The sequence below is a fragment of the Lagopus muta genome, chromosome 10, assembly GCF_023343835.1.
Source record: "Lagopus muta isolate bLagMut1 chromosome 10, bLagMut1 primary, whole genome shotgun sequence".
Classification (NCBI taxonomy): Eukaryota; Metazoa; Chordata; class Aves; order Galliformes; family Phasianidae; genus Lagopus; species Lagopus muta.
In genome coordinates this window covers 13239449-13260706 of record NC_064442.1, presented here as the reverse complement: position 1 = coordinate 13260706, position 21258 = coordinate 13239449, and the positions used below count along the sequence as shown (strand labels likewise).

The following is a 21258-nucleotide window of genomic DNA, read 5'->3' as shown; positions in this document are numbered from 1 at the left end:
AGAAAGTTCTGCCCACAGTTGGTAGAAGTACAATTTGTCTGACGTGATAACCAGATTCAGTTTATCTGTAACTTTGTGCTGTGAAGCACACAGACATGTGGCAATGATTATGGAGTGACAATTTGAAGTCAATACGGTGCTAACATAGCTGTGTTACTGTTGTCACCATCCACCTCTCACAGTAATACCACGTACAAGCTGGTATTTTTAGCTGACTCTTTTATGTATGTGCCTCTTGAGCACTTAAACGTTTTTGCCTCTATATTATTTTTTACTCCTACTTTACTTCTGTCTAGTTGGATGAGTCTTCTTATGGTATGTGAACCACTGCTAGCATCTGTAAAAGATAACTTAAAAACCATACTGATCATGTGATTTGTGATTTGTGATTTGTGAAACAACTACTTTCATCTCCACAGGGACGTTTTCTAGAATCCGGAGATCAAAATGGTGCAGTGACATTTTGTTGACACAAAGGAAACAATTTTCTTTCTCCTTCCCCTGATACGAAACTCCTTTCTCTATTCCCTCTGTTCTGTTCCTTGTTTAGGTTACACACTATTGTTGCCTGTCTCATAATTGCTCTCTTTCTGGCTTCAAGCTGATGTAGTAGCTACTCTAGCTCTGAAATCTACTGAGTAAATTCTGTAAAGTGGATGTACAAAAATTAGCAAACCTGAACACAAGCTAGTTCTAATCAAACCCTAGTTGAAGTCTTTACATAAAATCAAGAAACTTTATGGATTAATACATTTATTGTCACCACATGAAAACCGAGAAGAGTGCAGCAAGTTCGTAAAATGTTTTCCATCACGATGTTAGGTCTTCACCTGATATTGAACAAGGCTGGCTATAGCTCCAAAGCTGCCTGGATACTCTTATGCCATGTGAAGAAAAGCACATGTACCTGCACAGTAATAACAGGAGTGAAAGCACCACAATCATTCTTCCTCCTATTGCCTTTCTCCCCATCATCATTTTCTGTCCTGGTAAATCCTCTTTTGTGGTAGGATACCAAGTTATCTTCTCACTGTTCTACAATGCTTAGTTGAAATGATTTTTTTTACATTAATATTTTTGTTCTAGATGACAAGCATTATTGGCCTAGGTGCACATTCATCCTATCACAGAGTTGTAGGGGTAGGAAGAGGGACCTGTGGAGATCATCTGAAGGTCAAACCCCTGGCCCCATCCACTTGACTTCCACCCGTTAGATATTTATAAGTATTGATAAGATCCCTTTTCAGTCTCCTTCAGGCTGGACAGTCCCAGGTCTCTCAGCCTTTCTTCATAAAGGAGATGCTCCAGGTCCTTCATCATCTTTGTAGCTCTGCTGTTTAAAGCCTATGCCTTTACCCTTCCTTCAGCTGTAGCCTCACTGAAGAACATTCAACCTAAATATAGACATGCTTTGAGCCTGAGCTAGTTCATACAGCTACAAGAACCAGTTTAGGTACAAAGTCTGAACTCTACTTTGTGGGGGTGCAGGCCAAGCACAGTAACAAAGCTGATGGTTAGTCGTAGGAGACACAGGAGATTGTTTTCCTGCTGTTTATCAATGGGGGATGCATCATACTACAGTATACTTAAACTTAGTAAGGGCTGAAGCAGCAACCACGATGCAGCTTTGTCAGAGAGCACAAGCTCCATCAGCCCCAAGGTAATCACTTATACCAGCTGTGCAAAATGAGCCAGCACAGAGACCTGCTGCTATAAGCAAGCCAGGCCATGTGAAAGGTTTCCACAGACCACAGGCCTGACCCCGAATCACGGATCTGTTTATTTCGTGACCTGACTCAAGCTGCCCTGTGCTCAACAGTGCTTTCTTTAGTTAAGGACTGCAGATACAGCATAACAGCACTCACTTTAACTAATGATACATCTCACTCCTGTGTACTGTTTTTGCCATTTTTGTTCAATCAGGACCTTAAAAACAACTACCAGATCAAAAAGTTAAATATTGTCCTCAAATCTCATACCACCCACAACTGCTCTTTCTGAGTCTGCAGTCTGCTTTTCTGGCATCTTTGTTATCATTACATATTCTTTTTTCTGTTGAAGACCAGTGAGAAAAGCTCAGAATTTCCAATTTTCAGCTGCTTTGTCCCTTAATTTCTTCACCTCTACTTGACCAAAAGGTTTGTAAAAATTCTCTGTTGTCTTGTTTTCCTGCTGCATTCAGTTTTTCCCTGTAAACTTAAATTGACTGCATGTTTAACTTGAGGCAACGTCTGATGCAGGCTTTGTTCTACAAGTCAGCTATCAGCACAGCTATGCAGTGAGCGCTGTATCCTCCTTAGTGTTGAGTTCTGCAGTGAATTATGCTCAGACCCATCAGTCACAGACCTGCCATCTTCATTCCGAATCTACGCAATGTTGTATATCATTCCACTACTTAAAACTCCCCTTGTCTTCAATGGAAGATGAATGAGAAGTGTGCTACTTTATTTTTCCCACATCTGCTTGTATGTATACCTTTATTCTGTCAGTCCTTCCAGGTAACTGCTTTTGTGACTGTTCACTTGGCTCACCCTGAAATCAGCAGAGACCGGTAACTGTCTTCCTTGCTGCTGTCCTTTTTTGTACAGCTTGTCTTCTTTCCCAAGGAACAAAGCTGGTTAGTTTCTGATCTGATGCCTTCTTCCTTTGTTCCACAGAAAGAACAATTAGATTGCTCCTGAACCTAGGTTTCCCATGCTGGCTCATGAAAAAACATTTCCATGAGTTCTTTATTTCTTTTACTGCCATCAAAGGTTGATCCTTAGAGCTTTTTTCCCTCTATTTTTTTTTTTTGTTCTGCCAAGTCAAACTGCACTTGAGAATAACCATGCTCATCTGTTTCAGATGGAGATTATTTTACGTTTACAAGATATGAACCCATCGGAGTGTGTGGACAGATCATCCCTGTGAGTATCTCTACTAGCGCCTTCTATTTATTTTCATTTGAACCAGCTCTCTTTAAAGACACATAAAACATGGTCCTCAGCTATGTGTGTTTTCCATTACGAAAAAAGCTGAGCTCATATTGTTGACATATCTTTAACAGCCTCCCTGCAAATGCTTATTTGAACATGCTAATAGGGTTTAGGCTCTGTTATTAGGAGTTAAGTTCTCAAGTCATAGAACTCTCATGATTAAAACAAGCAAAGCAAAACACAGTGTTAATAAGCTGGCAGTGGTTATGGATGTTCACACAACTTATGGAAAATTGATGCTTTGCTGTGGCAGTCTTTTTATTTATTTAGTTTTTACTGTGATTTAAGAGGCTCCTCAGTTCCTGGGAGAATGTGATGCATTTTAATTCTATTCTTTCCTTTTAGAAGGCTGGAGGAGTAGAAGAAACTCCAGGAGACATATCATTACAATTAACATCATGTAGCTAATAGGAGACATTAAATGTTTATTTTACTTGTTATGCGAGAGAAACACATTTTATTAAATCACATACTGCCCCTACACTCCAATATAAGTCCTTAACACACTCTTGGTGGACACAGCATGGGAATTACACTGGAAAGTTAACATTTTCAGAACTAGTTAACTGACTTTGGCAGAAATTTCAGTGGGGGGCTTGCATATTGCTATTAAAATACCATATGACTGTACTGACAAAGCATTGGGGAGCTGATCAAGGCATTCTCTGAAAGTTTTGTTGATGTTTTTCATTTTGTTCATAACCACAAAACCACCAAATAGCAACACACAGCATTTCCATTAAAGGAGGAGTAGCCAGAAGAGATTACTTTAGCAGTGCTTAGCCTTTTTTCTCTGTCTATCTAAATTGCTTGTTATTTCATGTATTTAAGGGATGGCTATTGTGTTTAGCACGCCGCAGAAAATCAGAGAGCCTGTGGCTACACCCATCCTGCAGCCACGTCCACGTTATCCCACCTCGACTTACAATCATCCTTATAAATGATTTCACACCTACTTTTGTGCCCGCTGTTCAGTCCAGCACACGGATAGAGCATTTGCAAACCAGCAGCCTCAACATATATAACCCCAAAGTTGCCTGACATCTCTTAGGATTGTCTCCCTGAGCATAACTGACAGATCTGCTGAGAAATTTGGCCAGGCAGGATTTATTTAGTTTAGATCTGTAAAACTCTTTGTCCAAGGTACTCAGCCATCCAACACACTTGTTCTTTTTCGCCCGTTTCTCCTACAAAACTTCAAGATGGCTGTCATGCACATCTACTCTAATACTACTGCTAATCTGTTACATGTTTCCTCCACAGCTACCAGGCACAGTACAGCCCTAGGGCTGCTGCGTGCACTTAACCATTACACCAGCAAATATGTTATTACAAAAATAAAATTAAACAGCACTAAACTCCTCATCCTCTTTCATATCCTAGCTTACATCAAAACATATTCTCTTTGGCAGCTTTTTAGCATAAACAGGTCTACATACTACCCTATAAAGCTTGTCAGAGCTCTCCATGCAATAGCATTACAAGTGCAGGCTGTCAGCATGCTGTTGGCCCAATAGCTCCCCTCCTAGGTTTATATACTGGAGATGGAATTAAAACATCACTTTGTCTCCGGAGTTTATAAACAACTGAGGGAGTAAAAAATTGGGTGTTCAGTGATGGGAAGACAGTTGTGTATTTTTTCAAGCTAGCCAGGGGCTAGAGAAATGTCCATGAGAGTGGCAGCTGATATGCATCAGCAAGTAACATGTTCTGGCCAGTGGCTGACTGAGACTTTCTATTTTCTTTCCAAAGGAGATTATTATATGCCTCTATAAGTGATTCTGCAAATGCAGTTATCTTACTACTCTGGCATTTCCACTGAAATCACTGCGACCATCCACTTAGCCTGTTAGGATCAGGCCTTGGTTGGAAAGTGAAACACTTTTTACTGTTATCTTTACCCACAGTTTGTCTATAAACCAAATCAATACAATTTACTACATCTGCTGCTGCAGTTAAATGAAGTTGAAATTAATAATGATACTGACGTTTTACTTCAGCAGTTTTTCTCAACTTTTTTCTGCCCTTTTCATGCCTTTCTTGTAAACTGCAGACTAGTTTTTAAGAAAAGGTATTAGTGAAATACTTTGACCTAGCACTACATTTATATTTTATTGCAATTCCATCATTTAGTGATTGCATAAGTTGAATATACATCTTATGTCTTAGGATATATACAAGAACATTTGTTGTGAGGAATTAAAAATGCCAACTGCAAAAAAGTAAATGAAATAAAAAGCAGTGTATAAAAAAGTGAACAGATAACAGAGGATTCTTCTGTGAAGACTGCATGTGGGGCTCGTATTTCTTTGAATTGAAGAGAAAGAACTAGAAGGTCACTGTTGCCACTTTCTTAATGGCAGTAATTAAAAAAATCCTTGCTTTGTGCTGGGAAAGATTTATGTTGAGGATAGGCCTGAGAAATAAGTGAGGTAGCAGCTTGACATCTTGAAAACAAAACACCGCTGCAATATTTTTCCATCAACTTTTATTTTTTCCTACAGTGGAACTTCCCCCTGCTGATGTTTGCATGGAAGATTGCTCCAGCTCTGTGCTGTGGCAATACAGTAGTTATTAAACCAGCAGAACAAACACCACTCAGCGCTCTCTATATGGGAGCCCTCATCAAGGAGGTAAGAATAATTGACAGGAATAATGTCTCTGTGTCTCTCCTTATGAAGAAGGAACTACTGGCACATGCCTGGTTTAACATGCTCCGTCAGGTTTCATAAATCTCACTTCCCTTCATCTGTTCCTATTTTGGTAGGCTGGCTTTCCACCAGGAGTTGTCAATATTTTGCCAGGATTTGGTCCAATTGTTGGTGCAGCAATAGCATCTCATGTGGGCATTGATAAAATTGCGTTTACTGGATCCACTGAGGTAAGAGTGTTCACAGGTATGCTACTATAAAATGTGAATTAAGTCCTTGCATTGCATTTTTCACAGTCACTGAGTAAAAGAGATACATTTTAATAATATTGGTTGGTCCTTCTCAGCCAAGCTTATATACTGCAGTATATCCAAAGCAGAAATGGCTCTTTTCCTCCAGCCCCTGCTGTGCCCAGCACCTCAGCACAGGAGATACGGCTACAAAAACATTGCTGGGATTTCCTGTGGGCTTATGAGGATGTGAATCACATGCAAGTAAGCAGAACATCCAGTGTATATCACAACATACATAAATTCTGCTTTAGCATCCACAGTTTGTGTATCTTGGCATACATGGGGAAATGGGGAGAGGAAGAGGGCAAATGGGCAAATACACTTCAGCTTTGATGCTACATTCAAATATACTTGAATGGTCTAAAAAGGAAGGATTGTGGGGTAAAAGGAAATTGTCCAAGATGTCTATTCCCAAAATGATGGGGAAAAAACTGAAGGGAGCCAGTTGCCTCCTGGATGCCAAAATGTCTTGCACTGATTCTAAGATGCACATGTTAGAAAGGAAGTTGAGATGAAGAAAGTTGTAATCTACAGAAGGAGAAACGAATCCCTCAGCTTAGATCATGCCTTGCTCTCAAATATGTGCAAAGCCAGCTGTTATCAGGGTTGGGGGGGATGATAGAGGTACTCCAGACTGAAGTCACAGGAGAGGGAGCCTTATCTCATCCTCTGAAGGCAGACAGAAAGGAATCTCTGTGGGAGTTTCAGGGCTGGTTATATTTAGAGGGTGCTAAAAACAGGCCCTTTTCAATGCAAAATCTGTCAAAACTATTCTATGGAGGGAGCTCAACCCCAGGGATCCAGTCTCTCTTTGATATGTTTGACTCCCACTCGTGGCAGTTGCAGGCTGTATGCTGCACTTCACAGTGAGTCAATAAAATGATCAAAAAGTCCTACTAGATACATGGGCATGTCTCCCTGGTGTGCCCAGGGCTTGCAAAGACTAGATCAACTCCTACAAATAAATAATTTTAGTGGAAATATCCTGTAATTGTTTGGAAATCAATGCACATGAATGCAGACTATCAGTAAAATGTAACTTTGGCTGTATGCCTGATTTGCACAGACAGTTAACTTGAAACTACTGCGTGCCGCTGCACTTGAATTTTTATGGCAACTTTACATTACAACGTAGGCAGGTTATACACTAAGTCAATGGCAACAGCAGATTTCAGATGATTTGGAGGAATTACTGTAGTTATTACATGTTCTGTAACCAATTTATATTAGCATCCTGGAGTACTGAAAACCTTAATATGAGCTGATTACCCCCCATAAATTAAGTTGAAACAATTGTTTTCATAAAGATATGCGGTCTCTGTTTAAGTTAAATATTCTATGATACAGGATGTTGCTCTGTTTGGAGGAGGAAAAATACAGATGGGTTAGGTTTCAAAGTTGTCTTTTGTAGCCAAAATAAATTTTTATTGTAGTTCCAGACAGCTTTAGTTTTAATAGGCGTTTAAACTCGAAAGCTGTGGGTTTTATACTAACTCAGTGCCTACCTTTAAAAGCCTTACTAATAGGAAGTGAAAAGCATTACAGAGATGAAAAAGCCATTCTCTAAGAACCAAAAGCAAGAACAGATGGAACATTTTAATGCAGAGTTAGTGTAAACTATACCATATTGTTTCTGATTTCCTGTAACACTGAATTTTTGTAACAGCAAGTCAACATTGTACAATTCAAAAACAATGCTCTGATATGAGCTGTAGAGCGTGTGACTTCTCCAAGGTAGTTTTCAATTTCTAATGAAATAAGAATGCAAATATTTTGTGTCTCTGGTATTTTCTGAAGTATGTCAATAGTACTTTACAGTGATGAGGACTTCTGATAGCCATCAGATATGTAAATAGAATGATACTAACTTCTATTTCCCCCTTTTGTCTGGATGCTAGTTAAGGCAGTTCGTACTTTCAACATGAGAGGATTAATAGAAAAATCTATCAGTACAGTACTGAAGATCTTCAAGTTTAGATGTCTGAAGCAGGGTTTTTTTTTTCTCGAGTTTACCATAGAGTTCTTTCAAAAAAATATATGAATGCTTTACCTTTCAAGTATGTGTTTGTGACTATTGAAATCTCACCATTTGCCTGTAAAAAACATCATCCTGTCCTGAGGAGTTTATTTAAAGGCTGCTCTTCCTACAAATAATATTACTGCTAATGTTTTACAAGATGTATTGATTCCAACCCACATACAAAAGAAATAACAGCAAGAAGGCCAAGTTCATGACCTTATCTCAATAAAGCCTGACACAGCCACACCAAAGACCCGTCCAGCCTAGTACCTTATCTCAGAACATAACCAGGAACAGACTGCTTACAGAAGAACAAAGCATGTGTAGAGTGATGCTTTTCCCTCATAACCTTTGGTAATCAGTAATTTAAATACTTCCTGAGCCTGAAAGTATATGTGGACAATTGTAATTAATACCTACCAGTGGCCATCCTTGCAACCTCTTCAAGATTTGCCTTCATATTATTGTAAGAAGGAACCAAAAGTTTCACAGATTTTGAACTGTATGAATTTAGAGTGTGTGTTTCCAACACTGATGGAAACTGTTTGCTTCTAAAGGGGATCAGTAAGTCTGGGGAGAAAACTAACTCTGACTAGGAGAAGAAAAGTTATGTTTGGACGGAGCTCCCTGTCTCTATTTCTTTTCTCAGGTTCTTTAACACTTTCAAAATTAAGTACTACTATTTACTTTTCATTCACTTTTCCTCAAATAGTAGGTGAAAGATAGTTATTTGAAAAGACCTGTTTTCCTGTGGTTTCATCACTGCTTGATTCCACTTCTTTCTTTCCTCCTTGCACCCCCTTTTATGGGTTAGCTTATGCACATCAGAACAGTAGTCTTCCACGTCTTTCTTACCTTAGACTCTTTCCTGTGAAATACCCCCCATGATCACTTCCTCTCTGTATCCCGTGGTGCATCGCTCCACAGCTCATTAGGAGGGTTCTGCAGGCCCCCAACTCAGTCAGCTATGAATTTCACTTCAACAGCTGGTGCATTGAAAAAAAGAAAATCATACTGAGTAAGAAAGTAAGCATAAAAATATTATGTCTCCTTAAATTTCAACAGCTTTCTTGGCTTCTCTGATTGCTTTGATTCATACTCGTCAGCAGCTTTTTAACAGAAGCATTTATTTTTACTGGGATGTTGTAGCAAACCAGGGCTGATCCATGAGACTCCTTAATTATGGCAATCTCAGGCGTCACTGGCATGTTTTTTTCCTCATCTTCCACAATCACATGAAAATAAAACTCTCAGAAACAATCTTTATTCCAGCCAGTCTGACGGTGTCAACACTGGCTTTCATTTCTTCCTTACCTTTCCTTGAAAGATCATACACAATTTAGCATCACATTGCCTCTTGCTGTGCGTCTCATTGATCTTCCTACTCCTTAGTTGTAGGGTGAAATTCTTGCCTGCCAGGACCTCGTAGGTGGTTCTGCAAAGCTCAGCCATCTCCTATACTATCCCTGTTATTCACTGTACGTGCCTATCCATTTTCCTCTGACCCTCTCTGCTTCAACTTCTTCACTGTTCCATCTATTCCTCAATGCCCGCCCTTTAAAGTTCCTCTAAAAATGTAATTCTTTTGCAGGACTTACTAGCAACAATTTACTTAAGTCCTTTTCATTTTCCGAGCTTCAGAATAGATTCAAACTCTGGATGTCTGCTCTTGGGCTGCAGGGCTCAGACGTACAGAAGTTACATAGGTCTCTTCTATTTCCCTAGATTTAAATGAAGCAGCAGAACTTATTTCCAGACAGCTGCTGATGAGAGGACAGTTTTTACACATGTTAACAAATGCAAAGATGTTCTTCATTTTTCTCCTACATTCTTGTACGAAAGACATTTTGCTAAGTAGCAAAAGGGAAAAGACCAACAAGTAGTGGGGAGAATACATTTTCAGATGCTGCTTTATTCTTCATATACCTTTATTTCCACTCAGGACTGTGAATACAGAGTCTCAGTTTGACTGCTGTGAGCTGTCTGGCCATTCCTGTACGTGTGTGCTCCATTGAACAGAATCTGGGTACCTATAAATTCCTGAGGCACATGGAAGAGTTAGGAATAATCTGTTTGAGGCCTAAGATTACAGATTATTGTGAAGTTTAAGAAGCTGTGCAGCTGGAAAAACAAAAACCAAAAACAAAACAAAACAAAACAAAAAAGCATTTAAGGAACTGGCTGGATTAAAAGAAAAAAATTGTTGCAAAAGCTTAATGAGTTCTAATAACTTCTGTTCAGAAACAAATGTGTTACCTCCAAATCAGAGATGCTTGCAATTCTCTCCAGTTGTTAAACGCTCTCGAGATGAGAATCACAGATAGCACACAAAACATTTGAAGCCCTTGCCAACTAGAAGTTTATCTTAAGTGGCTGGTTTCCACTTTGTTCAAACTACCACCCGTTAAAAGGCAGACAGATTAAAGATAGGATTTAGGTCTGTGTTCATGCACTTCTGTAAAGTAACCCAAATAAATACACAATAAATTGTTCTGGATGACTCTGTAAACAAAAGGCCTATAAACAACATTAAAAAAAAAAGAGCCTGCATTTTGCTTGGCAGAATGTTTTCTTTATGCACTTAGATTAACAAAGAATGATCTCATCATTAGTCAACAAGATACAAGAGAGACCATCAAAGCAAACTACAGGAGAGTTGAGATTGATTCATGCCAAACAAATGTTTGTAGCTAACAGCTGTATTACCACTGATTCTAATTTACTCAGCAGGAATCTCCTTTCATTTCCGAAGTGAGATGAATGTCACAATGCATGATGTAGACAGAATGTCTACCTACTGCACAAGTTGTGTAAGCTGTCCTGGATCATACAATGTCATGCTGGTTCTGGACATCATGAAGAATTACATCCTGAAATTTTCGGCTTTTAACAACAAGAATCCTAAAGGTGATTTGTCCTCTTCTGAGAAGTCTGTGAGCTTACAGAACTACAGACATGCCTTGTTTGAAATGAGAAAAATGTAAAGATGCTACAGTATTATTAATTCTTGCTCCAGCTCCTCCATTTTGATTGTATCTTGGAAAGGTTGAGCGTCCTGAATGAAAGGAAGTCCTCTCCTTTTTCCTTCTTCGGTGATTTTGGGAGAACTTAGGGAACTGTCCTTGGATGACGGCTGCCTACAAAAACTGCTTCTTAAAACTGAAACAGATGGGGTGATGCATAAGTACCATCTCCCTAGGCCTTCATTACTCTCTTGTAACTTACAACAGTTAGATTCTTCAGATGTTCTCCCAGTATCCCTGGAAAGCTATAACAGCAAAGATCAGCAGACCAGTTGCTTAGGATGCTGAAGTAACTAACTGATGAGGTATATTTCTTCCATCCATTTTCACTGTTAATGGAATATTTTAGTTTGCAGAGATTCCTGTGCATTCTCACCTTCACAGTCTTACCTTGCAGCATGCAAGAAAGTTATCTATCTGTTGTTCAGCTAGATTCCCTTTGATTCAGGTGTTCTCTAATATCTTAACAGGGGAGGCTCAGAGCAGAGGTGAAGCTAGAGGTTCTGACAAAACCTTAAAGGTTTGCTTTTGACTTGTAAGACTTCCGCTGCTTTAACAGGCAAAAACACCTATACCACTGAGATGCTGTTTTCTGTCTCAAAACAGAAAATGAAGAAAACATCAATAGACTTCTTTGGATTTCTGCAGAGAAGTATTTAAAATGACTGCATGAGCATCCTCTTGAAGGAGACACTGAGCATAGAAAGAAGCAACAACCAAATGCTGTATGTCTCAGTACACTCTCAATACCTAACATCATGCAGTTCACAGTTCAGAAACAATTCTTCAAGAAGTTGTTTTACACAGGAGTGCTCCAAAATATTTCTTTAATCATCTTTCTTGTTGTTGTTGTTCTGAGTAACAAATTGTTTTCTTTCAGATGGGCCAAATTACATATGCCTCACCCTCCACGCAGCTTTCAAGGTTATGGTACTTCACAAGCTATCCAGGGATACTTCTGATATCAATCTTGAAGCCTATTCAAAACAAAGATGGGGAGTCACAGTTTTCTCTGCCAACATTCCTGCTGGATAACCACACAGCTCCATTATCTGTGGGAGAGTCCTCTCTTCCAGTGTTCCTTTGCAAGGCTATACTGCCTATTGGGAGCTCACAGATAGAGCTGAGAGACACTGCAGGAAGCATGTATTGAAAGACCATACAGATTGGAACACTATCACTTATCCCTTTCATGCTGTCTTTCTGTTTATAGAGAAGGTCAGTTACAAAAGGCAGTCTTTGTCACTAAATAATCACAGCTCTGGTGCCCTCCCTAAGACTTTTTTCAACCTGTGTACACAGGGTACAATAGAAGCACAGTGAACAAAAATGCTGAGCAGCGTGAGCCCTACCAACCTGATGTCTACACTGATTTCTGATATAGTGGAGCTGTTGAGCTTCTATTTGGAAACTTGACATTAACCTCCTTTTATTAATAATACTCTGAACAACAGCTTTTGAAATTAACACTGTTGCCTCTATTTGCCACTGGTGATATTTGGACTTGCATGTTCGCAAATCACTTGTTAGTGTACAGTTCTTCAAAAGTCCATATTTATGTGGACAGAACAGTTTTGACATTTAAGTGGTGCATTGGAAGGAGGAGGGATGCTGGGCAGATTGCTTTGGTCTGCTCTGCTCTTCGTGGATTTTTGAGGGGAAATAGGTGACTGTTGTTATCTGAGAGAGGGAGGTTCAAGGTAGTGAGGGTGTGAATGGCATTAGCTGGCACTGGCTGTAAACACAGCACTCTCACTAGTTTCCAGTGTACATTTTCAGCAGAGTTTGAGAAGCTGGAATTTGCAGATGACGTGCTCAATACGTGCAGTGGGGGGGAGGGCAGAAAGGATCCTTCTTTTTCATGTTCAGTTCTGACTGTCAGTCAAACACAACAATAAAACCAGTTCCAATTAAGGGGATATACAAGGAATTTCACGATAACATCAACGCTCAGGGATACAGGAATACAGGGATAAAGAAAGTAATGGTATATTTTATATATACTATTATATATAAATAATTTCTATATTTCTTTTTTAAACCCTCAATTACCCACAATTGTGGTATCACTGGATAAACAGTTAATCACAAAGGTACATGAAATGGCTGACAACTCCTTCATTACCCTGCAGCGTTTTTGCTTTATGTGTCTTTTTTCATTTGGTTAGTTGGGTGTTTTGGTGTTTGTTTGATGGGTTTTTGTGTCTGTTTTTCATTTGTCTTCTGTGGAGGCCCTGGGTTCTGTTTCATTTGATTTCTAATTACTCTTGCACTGACTTACCTTTCTCCAGCAGACAGACCTCAGTTCTATAGGAGGCTTAGCTTCTCAAACATTAGCTCCTTACTGCTGGCAATCCTACTCACCTGGCTTTAAAAATGGAAAAGTGAGAAATCCAATTAGATAGAGAAAAGAGTACCAGGTGGAGAAAGAAGCCCCACTGCAGACTCACATCACATTTGACTCTCCACGTGACATTATGTATGGGAACTGCTGGGTCACAGCCTGAACCTCTGACTGACCACCTGAGGCGAGCCATGAGTCAGCCAGAGCAGCACAGGTGAATTGCCTTCACCTGTGCTGTCAGAAGGGCTGGAGCCTGGCTGCACCCCTCCTAGACCTATTTAAGAGCTGGCTACCAGTGGGGAAGGATCTCTTTTGGAGATCTGCTCTGCTCTTGTTTTGTGAGTGAGCCCAGGACAGGGGTAAGCCTTCTATTTAGTCTCTTTTGTTATTATAGTCTGCTTTGCCTAACTCTCTTGTTTATTCTGTGATTATAATACCCTAGTATTCTTTGATTATACACCTTAAAACATGTTGCAGTTGAGAGAAATCACTTCTTAAGCTTCTAAACAATAAAGAGGCACTTAATGCCATGTGTTACTGGGGAATACCTGTGACATTTTATTAGCTACAAAATAGGCCCAGTTACAATGTGACTATAGAATGCAATGTGACTATAGAATGCTATCTATTTTTGATTGATTAATCCAGGGCACACTGCTGCCTTTCCAACTGCACTGCCCTCTACACTGGGTACATACAACACATCAAACATGTAGCTGTCAGACTGCTACTCCATTTATCAGTCCTTGTGTTCCTTAGTGAGATCTGCAACTTGATGCTGCTCATTTTCTCACAAGGCTGCATTCTGCTCCAGCTGACCCAACAATCTACCAAAATATTTGAAGGTGCTTTTGATCTCCTCAACTCATATCAAGATTATCTGTGGTGCAGCTGAGGGTCAGATCTGGGATGGTGCATTTCTAACTTCTTGCCCTGCTTGGTGTGCTGCTAACCCAGCAGAAAAGGCTGATGATTTCCTCAGAATTTCGATTGTGATTTCACTGTCAAATTATTTGAGACTTGAGGTGCTGAAAACTGAATTTAGAGAACAAATACTCTCCTACAAACAGTTTGGCTAGCATTTTACAAGTAATAGGAGTGAAATAAATTCTAATAGCAATCATCACTTTGGATAGATAACCCCTGGACTGCATAAAAAAGTGTGATAACAGTTATTACTGATGAATAGTAATATGCTTAGTAAAGACTTAATACATACTCTGTTATCAGATCTATTTTGTTCTGCATTAAACTAAAAATTGTATAAGCAATCATCTTGGCAATAGATGTAAAATCTTGTGAACATGGCAGTAGTTTTGATGGAAATAATTCTAGCTATGTCAGTTTCAGATATTTAACTCAACACTCCTAAAGTACCCTAAGATAAACTCTAAGCCATTTTAGCAAATTACAAAAGGATGAAAAGTACAATCACCTTGTGCTTTGCCTTGTCCCCTCTCCAATTCTAGAACAAGAAAACTGTAACGCTGTCCACTGATGATGAGAATCTGTTTAGACTGAAGAACTTGCTGGAATACTTCAGGCTCTGTTGCAGTGATGTCCAGCATTGGCTGTTAAAGTGAACTGTATGACTACACTGCCTGTAAAAACTTGTCTCCATTTCCTTTCAGGTTGGGAAGCTGATCCAAGAAGCAGCTGGAAGGAGTAACTTGAAGAGAGTTACACTGGAGCTGGGTGGGAAAAGCCCAAACATCATTTTTGCAGATGCTGATTGTAAGTCAGCACTTCCACGTTTTTCTTAAATGTTTCTGTGGCTTCCTTTTCTTTCTTCATCTTCAGGCTTATCTTTCAGACAAAATGAAGTGGACGAATACAACTGTAACTAGTTGCACTTTTCAATACTATAGAAACGACCAGGGTTATGATATTTTTATAAAGAGAAAACATTTGTACCCAGAGATTTGCGGAGAACAAAGTGGAAAAACGGTCAGAACCAAAAACAGATATGGTGTTAATTGCAGTCATGGTCTCGTACATATTTGTTGTTCCAGACTCTGCAGTATGGTGGTCTGTGATAGATTCAAAGCCAATATACACAGGGAGGGCTTTGAATTAATTTGAGTAGCTAATCAGTGCAGGATTCCTTTTTAAGCTGTTTTAATTGTTAGCTATAGATGGAGACTTCCATTTTATACATTTTCACAATTGAAGAATTGTGTATTGAAATATCTTCCTTGCCAGTGTCAGCAGGGAGCTGAAGATCTTGGCAACTAGATGATCTGCAGCTGGGATTTTTGGCACCTGAGAAGGTACAGCAGTTTAGAACAGGATAAAAACACAGATAGGAAGTTTCTGCTGAAATGATCAGCAATGAAATAGTTAATAGTGTTGATATTTAGGAGATACTAGCATGAGGTATTGAAGTTGTCACCCCATTAAGATGACCTTGCTTTGAGCTGTCCTTTCAGGTGTCATGCAGGCACACTGCACTTACTGCATTTTCTAACTTTGTAACTCAAAGAAATAGACTAAGGTTCCACCTTTTCATTTAAGGAGAAAAAGTGGATAGAATGGTTCTGAATAGCATATATTACAAAGCTGGTTACAGTCCTACATTGATTTTCAGAAGTTACCAACATCTGAAAGGCTAGAGAAACTTTGACAGCTCTCAGTAGTGGAAGTCCTTCCTACATGGGAAAGTTATCCCAAGCTGAGGCAGCTAAACTGCACTCACACTCTTCTTGGTAGGCCAAAGAGGCTCCTGCCAGCTGGAGCCAGTTAGCTTTACCCCAGTTAGCCATCTCCAACTCACACCATGTCTCAACTGTCCTTAATCTACTTACTCAGGTTGGATCATCTGAATGCTTTTAGTAGAATTGTATATGCTGGGAGCAGGTCTGTGCTCTGTTTTTCCCTGGGGAGGGACAAAATGCTCCTAGCTGCCACACAGCTGTAGTTTATCTGTGACCTGCTGTATCTGCCAAATAAGGTTGAAGACCTGGTAAGAAGTTGCAGGCCACAGGGGATTAACAGGGCACAGAGAAGAGCAAAGTCTTCCTTGGGACTGTCGGTTCCACAATATATCATACTAAAGCTCTCTGTCCTTCCCATAATTACAACCACCAGCACTTGACCTGAAATTCAAACTTCAAAGCTCTGATTATTTAAGAGCAGCAGACAATTTGCTCACCATTCCAAAGGAGCTGTTTGTTCTGTTTGAGGAACGCTGTGTGCCAAAAGTTAGCAGAAAGCATGACAAAGCTGTTCAAAGTTCAGTGCACATTTAAAAAAAATAATAAATTTAGAATCCACAAAAATCAGAGAAGAATGGTTATTAGTCATTGTGCCGGACTTGGCTATGAGAAAGATGTATCAGTTAATCAGGTCTACCCACTATTGTTTTCAGTTTCCATGGAGCTGCCTGGGAAAACTTGAATTTAGTCCAGGGAACACCCAATGTAATTTTTTTTCATGACTAAGCTGAAAGCAGAATAAGACATCTCTGTTGAGATTTACTGAGAGTAAAACAAGCTTTGTTTACTCCATAAAGGACTATACCTTAAACAGTGTTCCGAAGTGCTACAGATGATAACAGAAGTATTGCAGTGCTGAAAGTCATTGCTTTTCAATGATAGATTCAGTATCACATGGCCCAGATTCTTTTCTAGTCAGCTTTTATACCCAGTGGGAGAATTTAGCTGGATTAGGCTGGATGTGGGGCAGCCTGGTGGTTGGCAACCCTGCCTGTGGCAAGGGGATTGAATTAGATGATCATAAAGGTCCTTTTCAACCCAGGCCATTCTATGATTCTATGAATGTGTAAATATGCCTGGATTTGCCTCTCCTGCTTGAATCCTGGATGCCTTGGTTCTACATCTAAAGAAGGTGAAACAGAAATCATGGGTTGATTGTTCCTTAATTGACTTACAATTTTAAAGCCTCATGTCGTCACTTGTATAGGCCAAGAAAGTCACAGAATCAGATGTTTCTGTTTCTGATGTGACACTATGCAATATACATGAAATTGGTGCAAAATTAGATGTGCCTACGATGTTTAAGAGCAGTGTACATTATCTTGTTTTTGTAGTGGACTATGCTGTGGAACAAGCTCACCAGGGGGTCTTCTTCAATCAAGGTCAATGCTGCACTGCAGGCTCAAGGATTTATGTGGAGGAATCAATCTATGAGGAGTTTGTTAGAAGAAGTGTAGAACGTGCAAAGAGGAGAGTAGTGGGGAGTCCTTTTGACCCAACTACGGAACAAGGGCCACAGGTAAAGGAACAGTGCTTCAGCTCTACAATCCAGAAACTGCCTGGAAGCATTTAACTCTTAACAGGACAGAGTTCATCCACTGCATATTCGCTTGGAATCCCAGGCCAGAGATGCTGTTTAGTGAAAACTCTCTTCCTAAACTTAAGTAAGTTTGCCCCCCAGTTTTAACAGCAGGATTCTGGTCTTCAGGTGCCAAGACGTGTTTGCAAACTACACAGTGCTACCATTCATAAGACAGAAGCCTGCAAAAGTCTCTGTGCAGGCACGTATTATCAAGAACTGTCTACAACAGTAACTGTGCTTGTAGACCACCAGAGAAATGGGAATTAGAAGCAAAAGATGGTCAGAATTAGACATATATACACCTGCCACAATAACAAGATAGGCTCATCAAATTTTCAAAAGTTACTTAGGAACAAAAAAAAAAATAAAAAATAATGCATCCTTAAGAACACAGCCCCACATCACGGTGCAGTCAGCAGCTATTTGTAGATCTTTGGCATCTCAAGCCAACAGGGAAAATATACATGAGTCTACTGTCTGGAATGTTGCTTGCCCAAAAGACTAATTTCTGGTTGACTGTCAAGTACAAGTCAAACAGCTTCTTCTCTCTTTCAGATTGATAAAAAACAATACAACAAGATCTTGGAACTGATTCAGAGCGGCATTACTGAAGGAGCAAAACTTGAATGTGGGGGTAAAGGGCTAGGAAGAAAGGGCTTCTTCATTGAACCTACAGTGTTTTCCAATGTAACAGATGACATGCGGATTGCCAAGGAGGAGGTATTCACACATGTGGGCAAGATCATTTTAACATGCTCTAAACATTATTTTGTCTGCTTTTTCAACTTAAGACAAAAGCTTTAGACTGAATGTTACTGCTATACAGCAACAACAAAGAATAAAATCTTTTCAGAATTGATGCATAGAACAACTGACAGCATCAGTATAGATAAAGCAGCTCAATTTTTGTCCCTTGCTGTAGTCTCAGACTTCAAAGAGATAAAGAAAGAAATTGATGTGTTTCACTAGGAAGACTGTTTTGGGAAATTCATGTAGTTTTACAGACAGCTTTTATCGGTAACAAATGTTTCTGTGAAACTGTAGAAAGTAAAACAGGAAAGGACAGACCATTTTAAAAGCAGAATAGAACAGGAATACAATATCGCTGAGCGAGCAGTTTTACAAATTAATGATTAATCTTTCTTGCAGATTTTTGGGCCTGTTCAAGAAATATTGAGATTTAAAACCCTGGATGAAGTTATAGAGAGAGCCAACAATTCTGATTTTGGGCTGGTAGCTGCTGTCTTTACAAATGATATAAACAAGGCCCTGACAGTCTCTTCAGCAATGCAGGCTGGGACAGTCTGGTAAGGCAGAAGTTATCACACTCCTGCTCTTGGAGATAAAGTTTGACTCGTTATCATCGTGTTACCTCAGTTTTGCACCCTTTGTCTGAAAAGTGTTTATCTAGCCCATCCTAGTGGTGAATCACTACAGAAGATACAGAACAGCTGTTGGGGGATGTTGCCTCTTGGCTCATGGCAGTCAAATGTTAAGTGGAAAGCACCTTGCTTTCTGTTAGCATGGCTGTCCCTTACCCTGCTGAACAGCGCTGCTGAGAACAAAACAGGAGTAGAAATGGTCCTTTCTGTGGAGAAGAATCCTGTGAGTCTTCTGCTGAAGGGACAAACGTATTTTCTCCAGTAAAGAACCAAAAGAACACCTATTTCTCTCACATCTTTAGGTGCACGAAGTGCTAATCTTAAAGCTTAATAGCTTGCAATTTGTTAAACCTAGATGAAGTACAGATGCAAGAAAAATCAGGTGGAAAAAGAATGAATTCAAATCTGATAGTTTTGAGTTAGAAACTTGCATGACGTTTGTCAGCAGATTAATAAGCAGTTTGTTAGTGAAGCTCATGTGTGAAGTGAAGCCATGTTTTCCCTGCCCTTTTCCAGTCCCCACAAACTAAACCCCTCTCTCCTTTTGAGTAGAACATTGCTTTTGTGGGATAAGTCCCTCATTTCTTTTCAGCAAGATACAAGTATGTTATTACTAGTAGCTGTGCAGTATCCTTAGCTCTGTCAGTTTCAATATCTTCAGAGTTGTTCAAATATGCCTCTGTCAGTGCAATTGAAATTAATGCCTCTTCCTCTTACAGGATAAATTGCTACAATGCCTTAAATGCCCAAAGTCCTTTTGGAGGTTTCAAAATGTCTGGCAATGGTAGAGAGATGTAAGTATTACACTATTGTCTTCTGAACTGTTTTCAGCTCTCCAACTTAATAAAATCCTTCCTTGTAAGTTAAGATCAGGAAATATTCCCATCTGAGGATCGGAGTTTAGTAAAACAGACTCATAACCACTGCCAGTTGGAAGTGATTTTTAGTTATTTATGTATCTATTTATGTGACACAACAACACGAGTTACTGGGAGCCTCTTCTTATTCTGAAAGATCCTTGAAATTTCTCTGTATTTGTTCCAACTGTAACCTGTGTTTTCCAACAGGTTTTCCTTATCCATATTAATTGGTACTTTTCCATAAGGATTCTATTTCCATAGTGCAGTGTACTTGTTTCAGGGTTGTTTTGCCATTTGTTTCTTCTCTTGCCATTTTTTTCCTTTACTAATATAGGTGTGTTGGAATTTAATTTAAAAGTTATCTGTCTCTTCCACATTTATAAGCAGTGTTAAGTTAAATCAGGCTTAGGGAAGGATAAGCAAATGTGGTTTACATCCCCTAAAAAGAATCGCCTTCCATTACGAAGCTTTCTTTCCTTTCTTATTCCATTTAGAATTAAGCACCAAATATTTTGAGATGGAGCTCCACCCTCAAATACTGCCCCATGTCCCTAATTCAAAATCTTACCAGTTTCTAGTTCTCATTACAGTCACAAAGAAGTTAATTGCATCAGCTCCAGACTGGTTACGCATACAAAGGATTCAATTAATTTCTTTGCAGGAGGCATGTGCACCAGATATGTCTCACCTAAGATTTCAAAATAGCTTATGGCGAAGGCAAGCTTAGCAGTAAAACTAAAGGTCAAACTCTTTAAAACTCTAAATTTGTTGAAGTATACAACTTGATCTATAAAATAAGCTCTTATGTAGTCTGAAATATTTTCCCTCATTAGGGAGTACTTTGAATAACACATTTGTACTATTCTCCACATTCATGAGTTATGAGGTGATCTCACACTGGCATAAATATGTCAGCTCATCTAACTCTTATCATTGTGAAAATATTCTAAAACTACTAAGCTCCAAAGAGCACATGAGTAACCTGACACCCAAGAGTGACCCCACTGACTTCAGGGAGGTTAACTGTGCAAGCAAAATATTCACATCTTAGCACTGTAGAATTTTTCAGAAGGGGGGGGGGGGGGTGGAATCAGACACAACCCCAGCTGCCATGAAAAAAATTTACAGTAGTAGTACCCTTGATTCCCATCCATGGCTTTGAAAATACTAAGCACAAACAATAAATGGTTTTAATGGCAATCTCTCTCACACCAAGGTTTCTGAAAACTCTTTTCTGAAAACCTACAACTAGCTTTGGTGTTTGGATTTTGTGAGTCCCATGCTCCACCCTCTGCCTCACCATATCCTCACTGCAAGCATTAATGAATCTGAGGTCCCTCCTGCTTCTAAGCACCATGGAAATCTCTGGTGGCTATATCTCTGGTGGCTATGCATGCTTTCTCAGTGCATGGGT

General features: G+C 39.5%; 2 protein-coding genes across 3 annotated transcripts in view; one reads left to right on the top strand and one right to left on the bottom strand.

Annotated features, from left to right (window-relative positions):
- The window catches only part of LIPC (lipase C, hepatic type), a 160350-nt gene extending 158482 nt beyond the window's left edge, over positions 1-1868 (bottom strand). The window contains exon 1 of the mRNA XM_048955777.1: positions 1810-1868. Within this exon, the coding sequence (XP_048811734.1) occupies positions 1810-1853 (44 nt within the window). The 5' untranslated portion in view covers positions 1854-1868. The remainder of the gene's footprint in view (positions 1-1809) is intronic.
- Positions 1-21258, top strand: part of ALDH1A2 (aldehyde dehydrogenase 1 family member A2) — a 54880-nt gene that overhangs the window by 29633 nt on the left and 3989 nt on the right. Inside the window, exons 5-12 of one of the 2 annotated variants that reach the window (XM_048955780.1) lie at positions 2845-2906; positions 5480-5608; positions 5743-5856; positions 14938-15040; positions 17355-17539; positions 18158-18322; positions 18752-18909; positions 19704-19778. In XM_048955780.1, the coding sequence (XP_048811737.1) occupies positions 2845-2906; positions 5480-5608; positions 5743-5856; positions 14938-15040; positions 17355-17539; positions 18158-18322; positions 18752-18909; positions 19704-19778 (991 nt within the window). The remainder of the gene's footprint in view (positions 1-2844; positions 2907-5479; positions 5609-5742; positions 5857-14937; positions 15041-17354; positions 17540-18157; positions 18323-18751; positions 18910-19703; positions 19779-21258) is intronic. The other variant, XM_048955781.1, reaches the window with a different exon arrangement.